Genomic DNA, 17,692 nt, shown 5'->3' with positions numbered 1-17,692 from the left:
CACAGGGTCGGTGAGGTGGCCTGGGTAGGCGGTGGGGCCCTGCAGAGCCATCAGTGTGGGGCTTATGGTGGCGGGGTCTACGGCAGGGTATGTGCCCCCCAGGGACAAGTGTCACCGCAGGGGGCGCTAGGGAGCAGTACCACCTGGAGCACGCGGACTCCGTACCCCCACCCGCAACACGCCGCGGAGGGGGTTGTGTGGGGCTGCTGTTCCCGCGCATGAGCAGCCTGGGCCTGGAGCGCTGCGTGCGCGGGGCGGGCATCCCCGCGCGCCCCCTGCCGGCCCGCCGGCCGCACCGCGCCGTGCCGTGCCGAATCTGCGGCGGGGTGTTGCTGGCGCCGGCGGCTGCTGCTCGCTGTGCTGAAAGTGCGGCGGCCGTGCGCGGGCCGGCTTTACGCCGGGCGGGATTTCATCATGCGGCGGGGGGCAGGGCGGCGTGCCGCGCCTCTCCATGCCGCTGCCGCCCCGTAGCGTCCTGCCCGCCCTGCTGCGCCTCCTGCGCCGCATCGCCTGCCCGCCCGCTGCCGCCGCCCCGCTTCGCTCTCGGCACGCCCCGGCCGCGACCCCCATGGACGGTCCGCAAGCCGAGGCGCTCCTCGCGCCCCTGCGGCAGGCGGTGCGGCACCAGGTAACCCGCCTTGGCCCCGCTGACCTGGGGGGAACGCGGCTGAGGGGAGTCCCGCAGCGGCGGGTGGTGGCTGCCGGCTGCCGGGGTTGGACACGGAGCACCCGGCGGGGAGGACCCGCCTGAGGGGGGAAAGCTCGCCCAGGGGGACTTGCCTGAGGTGGCGACACCCACCCAGGTGAACCCGCCTGATGGGTGGACACCCGCCCGATGAATGAATACCCGCCCGGGAGGACCTGCCTGAAGCAGGGGGGTTCCTGGTTCTCCCTGAGGGGCCGGGTATGTGACAGGTCCGCCTGGAGCTCCGGCCCCACTGCGGCTGGCCGGTGCCTCGGCTCGGGTCTGTGGGAAACGTCTCCCCCTAGAGCCATGCCGGCTTGCGTAGGGTGGGTTTGCCCTCCGTGTGGAGTGAACGCGGTGTTGCCCCTCAGCCCCACGGGGCCGGGTTTTCGACCCTCGAGTTGCGCGCCCTGGGGTACTGCGGTGCCCTCTGGGCTCTAGCCATGAGTAGGGGGGTCACCGTGGGTCTGCCAGTGCCTTCTGGCCCTCGGGGGTGCAGGTGTCTCCCTTCGGGTGGGTCTTGCTCTGTCACGGGGAAGTGGGCTGGCAACGAGAGCGTGTGTGGGTTTCCCATGGACTGCCCTTTCCCCTCCCCGTGGTGATGGAGGGTGTTAGAGCTGTCCTGCAGAACTGGATCTGTGCGTCAGTCTACCTGGCATTCGTCTCCCGGGCTTGATGTGTCTTCCTTCTGTGCCCGAGCTTGGGCTGACTTTGCCATGCTCTTAGGACCCCGTAGCTGGCTCTTCACGTTTTCTTTAGAAAACAGCCTGCATGGAGTTTATTATCCTATAGGGTCACACAGTGACTTCCCTTTAGAACTGAGTTTTTGCTGGGTTTTGGAGCTAAACGATATTCTTTAGAGCTGCATGCTTGCCTGATGCAGTAAGGGATGAGTATTTGCTTTGCACATTTTCCATTTCATCATTCTTACTTGTCTAGGTATGTACCTGTCTCCTGTTAGCTGAGGCTGCATAACATTATTTTCCCATCTCCTTCACTATTATCTTTAGCTTCCTTCTTACCTGAGAAGGATTTGGTTGTCTTTACTTCCTAAGCAGATCTCGATCTTATTACCCATGCTGTGGGGCTAATGGCAGTGGAGCTTGCTTACAGAATGTGGGAGTTCCCCTCCCTGCTTTAGCAGTAAGACCTGGGCATGTGGGTTCCCCACATACCTGCTTTAAGTGGCTGAATCCATAGTCTTCTGCTTAGCTTCACACATAGCTGCGTGTGTCCCATGTATTCATAGGTTTGTGCATATGTTTTCTCATTAAATGAGTAGATTTATGGCTCTCTAATTATACCAGATCTTCAATGAGTTTTTATTATGAATCATTGTACAGCATAATGCCTTGGCAAGAGGGCCTGTAAATAAAATTATGATCTCTAGAAGTAGCTAATTTATTTTAAAATCCTGTATCTTGGGTGCTGTCATTTGCCTTTAAAGTACCAATGTACTTACTGCTTCTTTCAGGCTGCCTTTGGGATTGAAAGAGCAGTGTGAGGTAGCAGAGAAAGGTTTGTGGGTAAATTTGAATAGCTGGGACCACAGATATTGTGTCTTACAGCTAACAGCAGCAATTCACTGAGATATTTGCACAAGAGGAAAGGGAGGGAGTAATGAAGATTGGGGTAGTTGATACTTTATGATGCAGGTGACCCTGGCTATCAGCTCATGGAGAGGCATGTTTAATTAAACCTCAGGGACTCTTAACCTATGGAGTGAGCAGCGTATCTTCCTGCAGCAGTGCCTGATGCAATAAGCTGCCGTGATCCAGGGGTGGATCCCTCTCTTTGCTTTACTGGTGTATGGGACAAAGCTGCAGTAAAATTTGCCACATCGAGTGCTGCTGTGCACTCCTCCTCTGGGTTGGGCTCAAGACCGTAGCTTTAATTAGACTGAGTCCTGTCAGTAAACATCATTATTTGCTGCAGTTCTGATTTAATTTTTTTTTTCTCCTTGCATATGTCTGAGCACTCTTCTAGATCAGGACAAAGAGTTGCTGCACGCTGCTTTTAGATGCTCAGCAATGAGCAGGGTGCTAGCTCTGTTGAGTCAGCAGTTGCTGCTTTGCTGCTTACTGCCTTGATGTTTTTCCACTGCTGACCCCCTCACTCAACAAAGGCAATTTGGACTTACTACTTTAAAAGAGGAAAAAAAAATAGATCAGATCCCTCCCTCTGCCACGTTACCCGGGAATGGCAGTTGAAGTCCTCAGCCTGACAGTGAAAGTTTCACATTTTGGTATAACTAGTTAACAGGAAGGAAACAGCAGATTTGGTTTATCCTTGTAGCCAGCGGGGTTAGGGAGCCTGACAGGTTTCTTATTTTTCTTTCTTTACATTGTGTGTGTTTGTTTTAATGCAGTCTTTTGAGTCTTCCTCCTTTTATTAATAAAATTAGCCTTGGATTTCCTTAGTCTCTGAAGCTCTTTCAGCTCTTCTGATCTGATTACTGAATGGCAGTCTGTGCATTCTCTTCTCTTTGGTTTCTCAGTGCCTGTAATATTAATGTCAGCAAAGCTCAGAATTTATGCAGAAGCTGGTATAGTGGAAACGTTGCAATATCTTTGGATTGTTTGGGGGGAGGGGTTTTCTTCCTTTTTCTTTCTGTTTTGTTTTTTTTTTTTCATTTTTGTTTAGTTGACAAGTACTGGATGAAAGAAAAATGCTGAACTTGGAGCATCCCTTTCTTAGAATATACCACTTGAGAAGGCATTGACATCTCTGTGCCTTTTCTTCCTGGGTCAGTTCCTTTGTCCTTCTCAATAATTGTAGATAGACCTTGGGTTTGACTGAAGAAGAGTGGACTCAAAGGAAGACTTTTAATTAATTTATCTCCCAAGAGCAAGCTGGGCATGACGGCTGAGGATCATGTTCAGAGGAGCATGCTATTGGGTGTTTAGGGGTTGAGCATTACCTTGCTGGCATGAAAGGGGAGAATTGTTCCCACAGGGCAAAGAGACCTTTGTGGAAACATGACAAGGTGATGGTGGTTTGACTCGGGTTAAGACCTCTATGTAAGCCCACTGTAAGGTTTTGCTACTCTGAAAAATTTACGCTTTGGGATTTTTTTTGTGTTTTTTTTGATCTTATTTCCCCCCCCCCCCCTTCTTCCTGAACGTTACTGGACGAGTTTTAAGAGATAATGTTTTTACAGATAATGCAGTGCTTTTTTCACTTAGGCTGAAAATGTCTGTCTTCTGTGAGACCTCCTTCTAAAAAACTGTACTTGCTGTCTAGTTTTGAATGGATATGATAGAGAAAAAGAAGTCTAAAATAGTCATAAACTTCGAAGAAAAGGGGTTGAAAGAAGACAAGCTTTATTACTCAGAAGAGCAGCACAAAGCCTATGTTAACTGTCTGAGAATCCACTTAGTACATCCTCAAAGATGGAAAACTAGGATGTGTAGAAATCTGATGCGAAGTGTTACATACAGGAGTGTATTTGCACACTGAGATTTAATAACAGGTCTGGGATTTAGCAATAGTATGTGGGGGTTGAATTTCTCTAATGATGTCTTGTTCGAACACTAAAATGCGTGTTTCTCACTTCTACCAATGGAAGCAGCCTCTTGAGACCTCTGTGAGGAGGCAGGACAAACCCCTCCCTTTGGGTTGCTGGAGGAGCTGAAAGGAGGAAAGCTCTTGTCTGTGGTGCTCAAAGAAAGAATCTATGTCATATGCTTTTTCTTCTTTTTTCTAGGGAGAGTTGGTACGGAAACTGAAGGAAGAGAAAGCTCCCCAGGTGGATATAGACAAAGCTGTAGCAGAGCTCAAAGCTCGGAAGAGGGTCCTAGAAGCAAAGGTGAGTCTGGAAATTAAATTTGAGTTCTACAGATTTGTCTGAAAAGCCTTGAAATCTCTACTTCATGCTTTTTTATAGTATTGATTTCGGCTAAACAGTCACAGCAGGGTGGACTGTTTGAATAACTTCTGAAATATTTTGCATTTTCCAACTAGTGGCAATTTCATCTGTTATGCTACTGTCTGTTAGCATTAAATCGCAGTGAGCGAACAAATAAATATGGGTTCAGGTGGTTCATAGTCAAAGTTGAAATTCAGTCTATATGGCACTGATCTTTGTTTACTGTATAGATTTTTTTTTGTGTACAGTGAGAGGACATGCTGTTCATGGTAGTGTGTCTCATCTTCAGATCTTTTGTGCAGCATTGAAATTCCCAGCGTGGCATAGAATATATTTCCTTAGAAACCATTTTCTTTGCTACAGTTTAAACAAAGTTTTGGAGACGTTTCAAGTAGCCTGTGGATTTTCTCAGCCTTAAAGAAAGGGATATATTGAAATTGTGCCCCTTTTTTTTTAAAGGCAGTTTGGGCTCTGAAAAGTCTTTCTGCAAATGGAATGATGGAATTCCAAGTTTTTGTTTCTAGATCAATAAGGAAGTGAATATATACCTCCGTATTCTGCAAGCTTCCCTCCCTTTCTCAAGCTAAAATAACAAAAAGAAATACCTGAAGCATAAAAACAGGTGTGCAGATTCACCCACTAAACTGTGAGGTTCTAATTTGTATTCCATATAAAAATTGTAATTTGGCCCTAGTCTTAAAAATATATGAATAAATCAATAAATACACCTCTGCTTTCAACTAACTTACTGTGAGAACATGAGTATACCCAAATTGTTGACCCTATTTATTCTGCAGAGTCAAGCGAGGCAAACAATTAGCATTCGCTGTCAGGTCTGGTGTTACAGCTGCCTGTTTGCATACATTTAATCCAAGTAAAAAGATGTCATTTTTACTTAGTATTTAGCATAGAACTGTGCTTTGAAACCATTGCATGAACCCTGTATTGATAGCCAGGTTGTCCTGGAGTAAGTAGTGTAAAAATGTTTTCACAATTCTGTTTCATAGCCCTTGAAGCTTGACATAGAGACGTGTAGCAAGGCAGGTTAGGAGCTATGGTATCCCCGAGAATCCCACTTTTCTGTTGGAAGAGTGCCTGTAAGATTCAGAGTAGAGACATGCTTACCAGTTACACAATTTGTGTGGGCTGTATCCCAGTCTATACAAGAATGACCTTGCAAACTCAGCATCTGCCCTTGTGAATGCAGCGCTCCAGTGTAGTCTTTCTGTCTTGATGGTGTGATGGTGTTTCCAGCAATGCATCACAGTCACTTGCACGTTTGCAGAAGGCAGCAGTGTGAATGCTCGTTAGTTTTAACAGCTGCTGGTACAGTTTTCAAGTCCTGTGATTCCTACCTAAAGATAGCAGAGTGGTTCTGAATTTGAAGCTTTAAACAGGGCAGAGCAGTTGAGTGTTTAAAATTCCTCAGCTTTATGTCCTCAAACCGTGTCATAAATGAATAGATGATTCTTCTCCCATGCAAGGTCTTTATCCTCCTTGAAGCCAAACACAGGTACTTTTCTGCATTATATTTATTAATATATTTATGTTAATGAACGTACGCCAGGTGGAAGAGACTGTTTCTTGACTTCTCCACCAGTTTGTTAACTATCCTCTTTTAGGTAATAGAAGAGGGGCTCTACAGAATTCTGTACCTACTCCAGTTTACTGCTGTGCAGCTGGCCATTTCTCCTTGCCAGTTCAGAATTGGCTTGTGTCACTGCTCTCCTTTGGTCCATCTCTAGGCAAAAGCCATCATTTCTGTTAATGGACTCTGGTCATTGTGAAATGTGATGCTGTGTTTTTAGGCAGAGCGTGCCAAATAGATTCACTCTCCATGCTTTAAAAATACTGTTCTGGTGTTTGCTGTCATGTGTGCTGTCTGTCTTTGACTCTTTCTGTCTCTCGTGCAGTTATGCCTTGGCTTATGCTAGGTTATGGGAGCAGCAGAGGTTCAGTGCTTTTAAAATTAGACTATGTTTATATGTCTTTGCAGGTGCTAAAAGAAAGTTTGAAATTATTGGTTGTGCAATACTTTTTGTTACCAAAACACTGTTCAAAATGATACAGTTAGCCACAAAGATCTGAATTAATTTACTGAACTTCTTGGCCTAACTCTGCTTTAATTATCAAAACATATTTCTTGAAGAAAAGCTTTCAAGTGTCTTGAGTTCACTAACGGAGTTGGTTGCAGAAATCAAAGTTTTTCAGGTAAAATAGTGGGTCTGCTGTAAAACACTTTCGCAGAATCTGATCAGGGCATTTAGACATTCTTTGACTGAATTTTCTGAGTGCAGGGGCCATATTTGTGAAAGCCTACGTTTCGTGAATAGGTATTATTTGTACAAATAACTAAGTACACAACTTCAGAGAATTCAGGGATGATGTTTATAATCTTCATTGTCAAAATTCTTTCATGGAAGTAACACTATTGAAAGCTTCATATATGCCAAGAGTTAGGTGTTTGTAGTCTAGTCACTTTAAGCTCTTTTTATAGTCAGGAGAGGGAAATAGGTCAGAAGAATTGCTTTGGAAATTAGCATTTCTTTCCCATGATTGTAAGAAAAGCTGAGGATAATTAGCTCAGGCTTAGTCATCTGAAAGTTAGGGCAGATGAGTCCACCTCAAGTGTCTAAAATGCTGCATTCAGACAATAATGTTCATTATTGAGTGCTTGAATCTCAGTGTTACTGCTTTGGAATCTCATGCTCTTTGGAAAAATGAGCATGTTGGCAGGATACCTTTGTTTCAGAATGGTCTTTGCAGACTTTTGACTTATAGTGGTGAATAGAGAGGATTTCTGCTCCTGCCATAATTGGGAGCTATTAACTGCTTTCAGTTTGCTTCAATTACAGGAGCTGGCCTTACAGCCCAAAGATGACATTGTGGACAGAGTTAAAATGGAAGACACTCTGAAAAGGAGGTTTTTCTATGATCAAGCCTTTTCTATTTATGGAGGTACGGCTTTGAAGAAATTTACGTTTTAATCCCTTCAGGCTAATGTTCTTGTCCTTCTAGCTGTGTGAAACGCTGTACTCTTGCAGTGTTACATTAATGCAACATAAAAGTGTTTTGTTTTTTTTTTTTTTAAGTTGGCATCAAACTTTCCTGCTTGTGTCTGTAGGCCCTTCAAAAGCTCTCCCTTCCTGAAGTGTTTCAGTGGGGAGGGAGTTCAAATTTTGTCTTTTGCTTTCCGAACATAAATGAGAGGACTTCAGGATGCATGTTCCATTCATTACAATGCAGAAGGTTTCTTTGCAAAAGGGAAGAGTGTTTTGGCATTTAAGGGGGTAATCAGCTTATATCCTTGTGACCATTCTATCTCTATCTGAATTTCTCTTGGCACAGTAATGCTCAAAACTGCTGTGAGCTTTAGAACCTGTTACGTTAGTGAACTTTGTGGTGCAGGTGAACACACATGGCTCTTAAACCTCCTTACATAGCTGATTTGAGCATCTCAGGAGCGCAGCACAATGCCTGTGTGGTTACTGCTTTTTTTACCTAAGATGCTGGAATAAAAAATCTGGGTTGTTTTGTTGGATTTTTCTTCTTTTTTCTTCTTTGTGCCTAAATTGGTGATTGGCAGATATGTGTTATTTCTGACAATAACATACTGCTTTGGCGCATGTCTTTTTTTATTATTCAGATTCCTCCTTCAGATAGATTGGTTCCACAAAACTCACCACAAAACAGAATCCGTTGGTGGATGGACTGTGGCTTTTAGAGTTGTTTATTGCGGTTATTTAAGAGTTTCAGCTTCTACCACTATCTGGTGCCCAGTGTGCTCTGCAGCTGAACTGTACTGGTTACTCAATAAGGCAGTGTCTGTTTAGGTGCTTCACAGAGTTTACTTACAGCCTTTATGTCGTGAGTTAAGGGAAGCTGATGCTTCATGCTCAGAAAATGACCTCAGCCTTAAAGCTGCTGATGGAAATGCTGACAAGGGAGGACATTTCCTCCAAACAATATTGGTTCATGCAGTCTTGCACCTACCACATTTTTATTTTTTTTTTACCTTTTTCTCTCTGCAGGTGTCAGTGGTTTGTATGACTTTGGGCCCGTTGGGTGTGCTTTGAAGAATAACATCATCCAAGCATGGAGACAGCACTTTATTCAGGAAGAGCAAATCCTGGAGATTGACTGTACCATGCTCACACCAGAGCCGGTTCTGAAGTAAATATGAGTCTTTTGTTCTGCAGCATGTAATTTCTGGTCATAGTTGATTTTTACAGTCTTCTGTAAAATACCCACAGGGATTTTGTGACTGGGTCACCCAATTTCATGCCTTGTTGCAGTGCAAAATAATTAGATCGCAGTGCACAGATCAGTGTGCGAAGCTGTTGTTCCATAAATCAGGGAGGACAGTGGGACTTGTGTCTGCAAGTCTAATGTCTTAATGTCACCTAGTAGTCCCATTAGGTAAGAAATTGCCATTTCTTACCTAATTGAATTACTGCCTCTTTTCTTACCTAAAATAATTGCCCCTTTCTGAAAGATCAAGAAGACAAAAGGATTAGGTGACTTGCCTAAATCTGGGACACCTTGGTTGTAATTTCGGATGGTGGCCAGGTTGCTTGACCATCCTTCCCTTCTTTGTGGAGGGATGGCAATATGCAATGTGTTAATTGAGCTCTGAATCCGTACGATGCTTTCTAGTTCTGGGGATTAAGTCATCTTTTATCTGGAGACCAGGTAGAGGGACTATTGACCAGGTAGACTCTGAACCCTCTCACCTCCATGGGCCTCTGCTAATGCTACCCACACGTTTGTTAAGTATGTCAGGAGCTTTCAGAGAGCCTGAGCTGAGTCAACTGCATTACTTTCTATGGGTCACAGCATAATGGGCAGCTTTCATGGATCACTGGTGTAAAATAGTGGGAATCTGTCCACCTGAATTACTGGTTACTCCTCACAACTGCATCTGTGTCTTGCTTCAATCACAGTTCAGTTTCTAGAGGCACTAAGAATTATCGTGATGAGACATTTGAAGATTTTAGATACATCGATACCTCTCTCAGATCAGATTTTCTGTGGGATGGTACTGCTGAATAGAGCAAGCCTGCAGTTTGAGTGTGCAGATTGAAGGTCTTCTCTTTGATAATGGTCTGTCCACGGGGATCCCACAGTACCCACGGATGTCTAGTGGCAGCTTTCATGCTCCTTTTTTGTGTTGTCTTTTCTAGGACTTCTGGCCATGTAGAAAAGTTTGCTGACTTCATGGTGAAAGATGTGAAAAATGGGGAATGTTTCCGTGCTGATCATCTCTTAAAAGGTTTGGTTTTGTTCCAAGGCTGGATGGGCTTGGGGATTTCTTGCAGTGGTACAAACATGGGAAAAGAGTGTCTTTCTCAAGAAAGGGCAGTTGGTGTAGCCAGTCTTTCATATTTGTGTTTGTAGTTCATTAATCATACCGTACCAATGGTCCCGTAAGTTCTCAGTTCCACCCAAATGTTGTGTAATGTCTTCAGCAAGGTACAGCATTTCTAGAAAATAGGTCCCTTTTTAGCCTGTGTTATCAGGCCATAAAAGATCACTGTGTTTAAGCTGAGGACTGCCTATGTAACAAGGTTCTTGTTCTGTGCCATGTTCTAGTCTTGGTTTTCTTGAGTTTCAGTTGCATTTTGTTCTGAATTGATAAATGATTTAATGATGATGTGAAGGGGCAGAGCATGCTTTCCCTATGCAGAAGTTAATTACAAGGCAGCTGCTGACATTCTTTTACCTTAGAATTCAGCTGGCTTTTGGGAACACTAAGTAGACTTCAGTCATTACTTAGGTTTGCAAAGTCCTAAGACTTCCTTCTGGTTATTGATTAAAATTTGTTAAGCAAAAATCACATGAAGAAAAGGACATGGAACTGTTGGAACAAGTCCAGAGGAGGGCCACAGGGATGATCAGGGGACTGGAGCACCTCCCGTATGAAGACAGGCTGAGAAAGTTGGGGCTGTTCAGCCTGGAGAAGAGAAGGCTGCGTGGAGACCTCATAGCAGCCTTCCAGTGTCTGAAGGGGGCCTATAGGGATGCTGGAGAGGGACTCTTCATTAGAGACTGTAGTGATAGGACAAGGGGTAATGGGTTTAGATTGGATATAAGGAAGAAATTCTATAGTGTGAGGGTGGTGAGGCACTGGAATGGGTTGCCCAGGGAGGTTGTGAATGCTCCATCCCTGTTGGTGTTCAAGGCCAGGTTGAACGAAGCCTTGGATGTCATGGTTTAGTGTGAGGTGTCCATGCCCATGGCAGGGGGTTTGGAAGTAGATGATCTTAAGGTCCTTTCCAACCCTAACTATTCTATGATTCTAAGTAAGAAACCTATTAGAAAACTTTCTCCTGTACAGCTCCATTTTGAAAAGTTTGTTCTGTTCTAGGTTTAAGTGAGTTGTGCTCTCCAGTTTCCTAGCCTTTTCCTTGGAACTTAAGTATGTAGAACAATCTATGTTATCATAAAGCTGCTTTCATAATATTCAGTTTAATTTTTTGCTTCATTAAAAAAAAACCCAGAAGCCCATCTAACCTCTTCCTGCTTTGCACACTGAATATCGTTAGACACAAGATTGTCCCTGTCTTATCTGCAGCCCATCACTGGTGAACAGCCACCTGCAGCTACTGCCACTAAAAAGTCTGACTGTGTTTTGCAAATGAGAGTGGGAAGTCTTGGCGTTTGTATCTCACGAAGGATGTTGTGCTTTAAAGTGGGATGCCGTCTAACCTTACTGTAGCAACTCAGTATGTGCCTCCGAGTGCATTTGGATAAAATTAGCCTTGCTAGCTCAGGATCAGATGTTGCTTTTAATTTCCAGTCTGTATAGGAAGAAAAGAAGGAGAAAGGGACTACAAAGACAATGCTTGGCTTTAGAGGAAGGAGTATTGGAAAGAAACTAGATAAAGACCTGTTGTTTTCCTTGTGGCACATGTACAGTGAACTGCTGATCAGCCTTGCTCTGAGGACATGAGTGAAATTACCTTGACAGACACTAGTGACAGCTGGTAGACATACACTAGAAGATCTTCCTGATTTGTCAAACTTTCGATTGGGGTCAGTGGTGGGGTTGCAGTATAAACTCACTACATATGTTTCTTGCTTGCAGCTCACCTGCAAAAACTTATGTCTGACAAGAAGTGCACAGCAGAGAAAAAGGCAGAAATGGAAAATGTTCTAACACAGGTAGGTGCTTGCATGGGGAGGTGAATGCTTCAGGAATGTGTGTGTAGCAGAGGAAGTGTAATACGCCAAGTTCAGAGGCAGTGTCCCTTCTGTGTCTCTGAAGGTGCTCAGAAGTCTTTACCTCAGAAAGACATTTTGGGCTGTACATGCTCCTAAATACTGAAAACTTGCTCATTAATAAATACTGTAAACTTGCTGGGTAAGCACATGTCCTTCCTTCTGCTGTTCTGGAGAGTTATCACTATCATATTTGTCTCTTGATTATTGGATTAGTAGGGCCGAACCTCTGTCCTTGGAGATTCACACTCTGGCAAAAGGCCTGTTTCTTCAGAGTACCCGCTTTACCTTTGTAAATCCCTCACTGCAGTATTATGATACAAAGGAAGAGAGATGGATAAGAAGTTTTGTCAGGGTTCTTCTGAATCAGCTTAGCAGTGAATTGCTGTGTTTTAAAGTTGTCTTGGCTTTGAAGCACTTGAGATTTGTCCCTCTGTCTTGAGCACCCCGCACAGATTTTCCTGTGTTTACCCATGAGAATAGCTGGTGCTCCAGGCTGACATTCCTGAGCAGCTGTACAGATATTTGCCTTTATTATTTTTTTGGTCTTGCTTTGTTTTTAATATTTGTCGTCATGACTTCTAGGATAAATTCTTCCAGAGTGTTTCCTTCCAGAAAGAGCAACTTACATTTTTCAGTGTGTCTTATTGCTGAATAGCTATCATTAGGTTTTCCACATTACAACACTGAACTTTGACCATCCTTCAGGGGTTTCTCTCTATTAATAAACTGCTTTTGTCTCCTGTCTTGAGTTTTCTCTGATACATGAAAGATTATGACAGTTAGTGCTAGAAATAGCTTATTCAGTTTAACTTTGAGTGTTAAATCATTGATGTACTATTCAGTATAGATCCTTTATGGTACTTAAGTCTAGAAACAACATCTAAATGTATTATGTGAAAGGCTAGTACCTAAATGCATAGAACAATGACAGAAATCGTGGCTGCTGTGTGGTTAAGTTGCAGTTAGATCTGTGATTCTACTACTGCTTGATTCCCATCTTCCAGAAAAAGGGGAAAGTAGGTTGCTGGGATGGGCTGACATTATCCCGCTTGTGAAAGCATCAAAGTCATTACCAAGTTGTTTTCAGAACAAATGGAAAAATCTTTCACTAAGAAGTCCTGTGCTGCAGATTTGCTCTATTCAACTAAAACGCAGAACACCTCTAAAACATAGCTTGAATATTTTATTTCTTGCAGCAGCTGAAAGAGAAATGAATGCAGACAAAGCCCTGTAGAAATTTCTGCTTTCTGCTTTTACTGCTCTATTTTTTTTTTTTGTTCCCAGCACAGTGCTCCCTATGTTTTAGCTGAAACTGTTCAAAAGAAGCTACTGGTGGGTGGTGATGCAGTCCCCATGACTTTTCTTCTGCTTTACTCCCACTGTTATGCTTGCTGCTTGCATTTCTATCTAGGTTTCGGAGTTCCTGTGGTATGACTGAGTCGTGGACCTGTGTTACTAAAATGGGTTTACAGGTGTGCAGTGTGTTCTTCTATTACTGGTTCAAACTTGAAAATTTAGGTTAAAAGGGAATATTTTGGGCAGGTGATTCAGAGCTGTGGATCATGTTAAGCAAAAGAGGAAGAGGATGTAATTAATTTCTGTTATCTTGTCCAGTAATTAAAATAATTCTGTATTTTGATATTAGTTGGACAATTATGGCCAGCAAGAACTTGCAGATCTCTTTGTGAACTACAATGTGAAATCACCTATCACTGGGAATGACCTGTCCCCTCCTGTTTCTTTCAATCTGATGTTCAAGACCTCCATTGGGCCTGGAGGAAACATGCCTGGGTAGGTACTCATGCCGCTCACACCCTTCCTTTTTCATAGATCCCTTACAATAAAAATGAAGTCTCAGCAGGACAGAAATAGGAAATTTCTTCTTGAGTAGCCTTTCTTGCCTTTCAGTCCCAGTCCTCTGGCAGGTTAGCATTTCCTGTGCTCTTGGTGAAAGGCAGGAAAAACAAAGAGCTGTTGCAGAATAGTGAGAATACTTGAAGCAGCCAGACAGCTGTGCCCTTGGTGGCTGGAGTAGTTTCCATAGAGACAGTTAACACTGGGTCTGCCATTGTCAGTGACTTCATGGCTGTAGGGAACCTGCTTCATTGTACTTGTTTCAGGATGAAGTTACCTAGCAGTATGATCCAGTGATAGCATAATTTACTAAGTGTTGGTGTGAGAATGTAGACGCTGTTGTCTTGAGTTGGGGTCTTGAAACTAAACTAGAAGCCCCCCTGAAGAGTGAAGAATCTGATTCCTGTGTGTGCTCTTCGATGGCATCTGAGATACATGTAGTATGTGATCTCCAGTGTAGTACATGAAATAGTTTGTGTAGGTAGTATTCTCTGTGAAAGTCTTAAATCACTGTAAGGGTTGTAAGGGCCTTACACTAAAGCCATTTCACAGTTTGTTTAAGAGCAGAGCTGCCGTCGTGGTTTGCCTGCAAAATCCACATTTGTCACAGGTCACTGTATTTTATTCAGACACCTTTTTGCATTCCGTGCTTGCATCTCATCAGCAGCCAAGTCATCCAGTTTACTTGTGGGAGCAGCCATGGAATGCTGTGTTCAGGCTGCAGCTGATACTTGTTTATTTCCCCCCTGAAGTCTATTACTTCATTGTTTTGTGTCTGGAGTTAAAAGATTTGAAAGCGAAAGTACCATCTTCAAGTTTTGTAGTAGCTGTGATTTTGTTTTTCTCACTGTTTCCCGACCTTTTCACCTTCCTGATTTTTAAATCTCCCCCATCTCCTTTTCAGCTATCTGAGGCCAGAAACTGCACAGGGAATATTCCTTAACTTCAAACGTCTTCTGGAGTTTAACCAAGGCAAACTGCCTTTTGCTGCTGCTCAGATTGGAAACTCCTTCAGAAATGAAATATCACCCCGCTCCGGCCTTATCAGAGTGAGGTACTGCAAATTTCCTCTTTCAGCAGAAGGGTACCCGGGAGCAGGTATCACCTCCATTTTGTTCCAGTGTTTGTACATGAATGTTTCCCTTTGGTGCCATCTCTCAAAAGGCTCCTGAAAATGTGTCTAGTGACTGTTGGGATTCACAAGTGAACTCATATACTTAAGGTTTTAACTACAGAATTCTGTGTAAGCTTGAGAAGTAGGGTCTCCGAAATAGCTGTTGTGTTAAAACCACCTAGATTAAACTCAGTTTTACTACCAAAATTGGGCTTCCATCATAATCTAAATGAATCATATTAAAGGATATCTCTGTTTTCAACAGGACATGCAGCTTTGCTTATTTAATTACATTCATGTGATTTATTTTAAAACTGAAACCTGGACTCAAAATATGATTGACCTTTCAGCAGTATTTCCTTGTCTCAGTTCTTCAGATTCTGCAGTTCTGCAACTTAATATAGAGCGCAAGTTGTGAGATGAGATGACCTGACATGTCTTTGTGCCCCAAGATCAGTCAAGCAGGAAAGCTCAGGGTTATTGAGAATGACTTAGAAGCTTTCTATCTCAGGATAAAAGTGATTATTGCAGCTGGTTAAGGATAAATGTCTGTGTTTTAACTGAACTGTTCTGAACAGCACTCTGATTTGGAGCAAGAACTCCTGTGCACAGTCAGTGTGGTTCTGCTGTTCGCACAGGCAGTGTGTGCTGTAAACTTGGTAGTTGATTAACATGGTGCCATAAATGTCACTGAGAGGCCGTGGCATCATTAGCCCTAAGGGAACTCCGGAATTTTCCCAGAGTCCTGTTCTCTCTTGCACATCTGGAAGTGGGAACTTTTCTCATTGAAATGCATTTGCAGTCAGATATAAATGATATGCTTGTGGCACATTTACTGGATACTGTTATTATACTATCATAGCAAATTACATCCTGATGCCCATGATTTAAAATTAATGATTACCTAGAGCTTTTTAAAGGTTCTTGATAACAAGCTAATTCAGTGTGAAGTGATTTCAAACAAGAAGGCCAAGATTCAATGTATGAGTATAGATATATTAAAGACAAGTCTTAAACTAGAATGTACACCATTGCTGAATCACTGTAGTCTTCAAGAAATTGTCACCTCATCTGGGCTATTTTGGGCATCTCTGATATGCATTAAGGCTACTGAATTAATCAATGGATTAGTCTCCATTAACCCTGTAGGAAATGTATCCTTCTAATACAGGCATCACAGCAGTCTGGAAAAATTCCAGAGAACTTCTGGCAGTATTTCTAAAGGTGGTGTTGCCTGCTCTGAATCACAGTGGTGATAACTGTGGCCTGGAGATCTCTAGATGAATTTGTAGAAAGTTTTATTTGGAATTTGAAGATGAAACTTAAGTCCAATGTTGAGACTGGTTCATGTTCCAGTCTATATACCTTGTCTTGGCTCTGGGTTTGCATATGTCTTTACTGGCTTTCTTGTGAGAGGCTAAAGCATAATCATTTCTTAGAGGGGCTGTGCTAACATATAACATATTTAATACATATGATTGTTTGTGTTTCTGTTAGGGAATTCACCATGGCAGAAATTGAGCACTTTGTGGATCCCAGTGAGAAGAATCACCCCAAGTTTCAGAATGTGGCAGATCTCAACATCCTTCTGTACTCTTCCAAGGCCCAGGTCAGCGGGCAGTCTGCCCATTTAATGCGGCTGGGAGATGCAGTCCAACAGGTAACATTTTTGCAAGCACATGGAGCTTGCTCTTTTGAAAATCACTCTGAAGGCTAAATTGCAAACTGTTGTGTTGGTGCCAGCTGGGGTTTGCTCCCAGTTCTCTTCAGTGAATTCAGTGACTGCAATCCAAGCCTAGCCCTTGTTATCAGTAATGAAAGGCTGCAGGTGGTGATGGGATAGGGGTTAGAGGTTAAGCTTCACACTTATCTAATGGAAGAAGAACAGTAAGGAATACTCTGCCAAAAGCTCAGCAGTGGCTGGGAACCTAACACTCAGCTGCTGACTGCCATCAGTACGTGGCTTGCAGGTTATGGTTTCACTACCTGATTCTTCATGTATGCAAATTATGAATGAGTTGATTTACCAGCCCTCTCCACCCCATCCCCCCAAAACGCCAAATAAAAAAGAAACACAAAAACAACATCCCCCCCCAGCCTAATTAAAAATAAATAAAAAAAAACCAAAAGAACAAAATAAAAACCAAACCAGCAATAACAGAAGAGAGAATACCACTCCTCTGTTGTATTGCAGCTGTGAACTGTAGGGTACAATTGTTGTGGAGTCCTGAGTCATAAATGCAATTCCCATGGACTGTCACAATATCAGTGACTGTGTTGTTGCATACAGCAGGGTATTTTCAAGTAGGTGATTTTTCAGAAACAGTGATGAATCCTTAAGAATTTACTGTTCTGTTCAGACAGAGATAACTGCCAGTGGCAGTAGGTGAATTTGAAAAGATGTAATAATTTCAGGGGATACATATTAGTTTATCACAGGCAAGAAGTTCTCTCTGTAACATGTCAGGTTGTCTGCAGAAGTAAAACAAAACATGACTTTGCTTCCTTAGGAATTAATATTTGTTTGGGTTTTTTTTTTTTTTCTTGCTTTTTCCCTTTCCAGGGTGTGATCAATAACTCTGTTCTGGGTTACTTCATTGGCAGAATCTACCTCTTCCTTACAAAGGTCGGTGTATCCCCTGAGAAGCTGCGCTTCCGACAGCATATGGAGAATGAAATGGCTCATTATGCCTGTGACTGCTGGGATGCAGAGTCCAAAACGTCATATGTAAGTGATAAAGTGAGGCAGCAAGCAGCACTCCCTGTCAGATCTATTGATAGTTTAGGAAGGGGCTCTGTTATATTTCTTGGTTTTAAAAGCTAGGGCTGCGAGTCTGATGTTTCTGTCCAGTCCCACGTTGGTATGAACACACTTGCTGCAGTGGAAATAGTCTGAATCCAGGGCTAAGGGGACAGGTCCCTGCAGTGAGCTTGCGGAGTTCATGAA

General features: G+C 43.3%; 1 protein-coding gene across 1 annotated transcript in view; it reads left to right on the top strand.

The window, feature by feature from the left end:
* Nucleotides 1–357: 357 nt before the first annotated feature.
* Nucleotides 358–17,692, top strand: part of GARS1 (glycyl-tRNA synthetase 1) — a 29,231-nt gene continuing 11,896 nt past the window's right edge. The window contains exons 1-10 of the mRNA XM_061474530.1: nucleotides 358–628; nucleotides 4,392–4,493; nucleotides 7,409–7,511; nucleotides 8,585–8,726; nucleotides 9,737–9,825; nucleotides 11,641–11,717; nucleotides 13,423–13,568; nucleotides 14,536–14,685; nucleotides 16,243–16,405; nucleotides 17,309–17,473. Of these exons, the coding sequence (XP_061330514.1) occupies nucleotides 452–628; nucleotides 4,392–4,493; nucleotides 7,409–7,511; nucleotides 8,585–8,726; nucleotides 9,737–9,825; nucleotides 11,641–11,717; nucleotides 13,423–13,568; nucleotides 14,536–14,685; nucleotides 16,243–16,405; nucleotides 17,309–17,473 (1,314 nt within the window). The 5' untranslated portion in view covers nucleotides 358–451. The remainder of the gene's footprint in view (nucleotides 629–4,391; nucleotides 4,494–7,408; nucleotides 7,512–8,584; nucleotides 8,727–9,736; nucleotides 9,826–11,640; nucleotides 11,718–13,422; nucleotides 13,569–14,535; nucleotides 14,686–16,242; nucleotides 16,406–17,308; nucleotides 17,474–17,692) is intronic.

This window comes from Pezoporus flaviventris, unplaced genomic scaffold, assembly GCF_033815535.1.
Source record: "Pezoporus flaviventris isolate CSIRO_AGI_PZ_B2104156 unplaced genomic scaffold, CSIRO_AGI_Pfla_v1 ptg000079l, whole genome shotgun sequence".
Lineage (NCBI taxonomy): Eukaryota > Metazoa > Chordata > Aves > Psittaciformes > Psittacidae > Pezoporus > Pezoporus flaviventris.
This window is presented reverse-complemented; position numbering and strand designations above follow the sequence as displayed.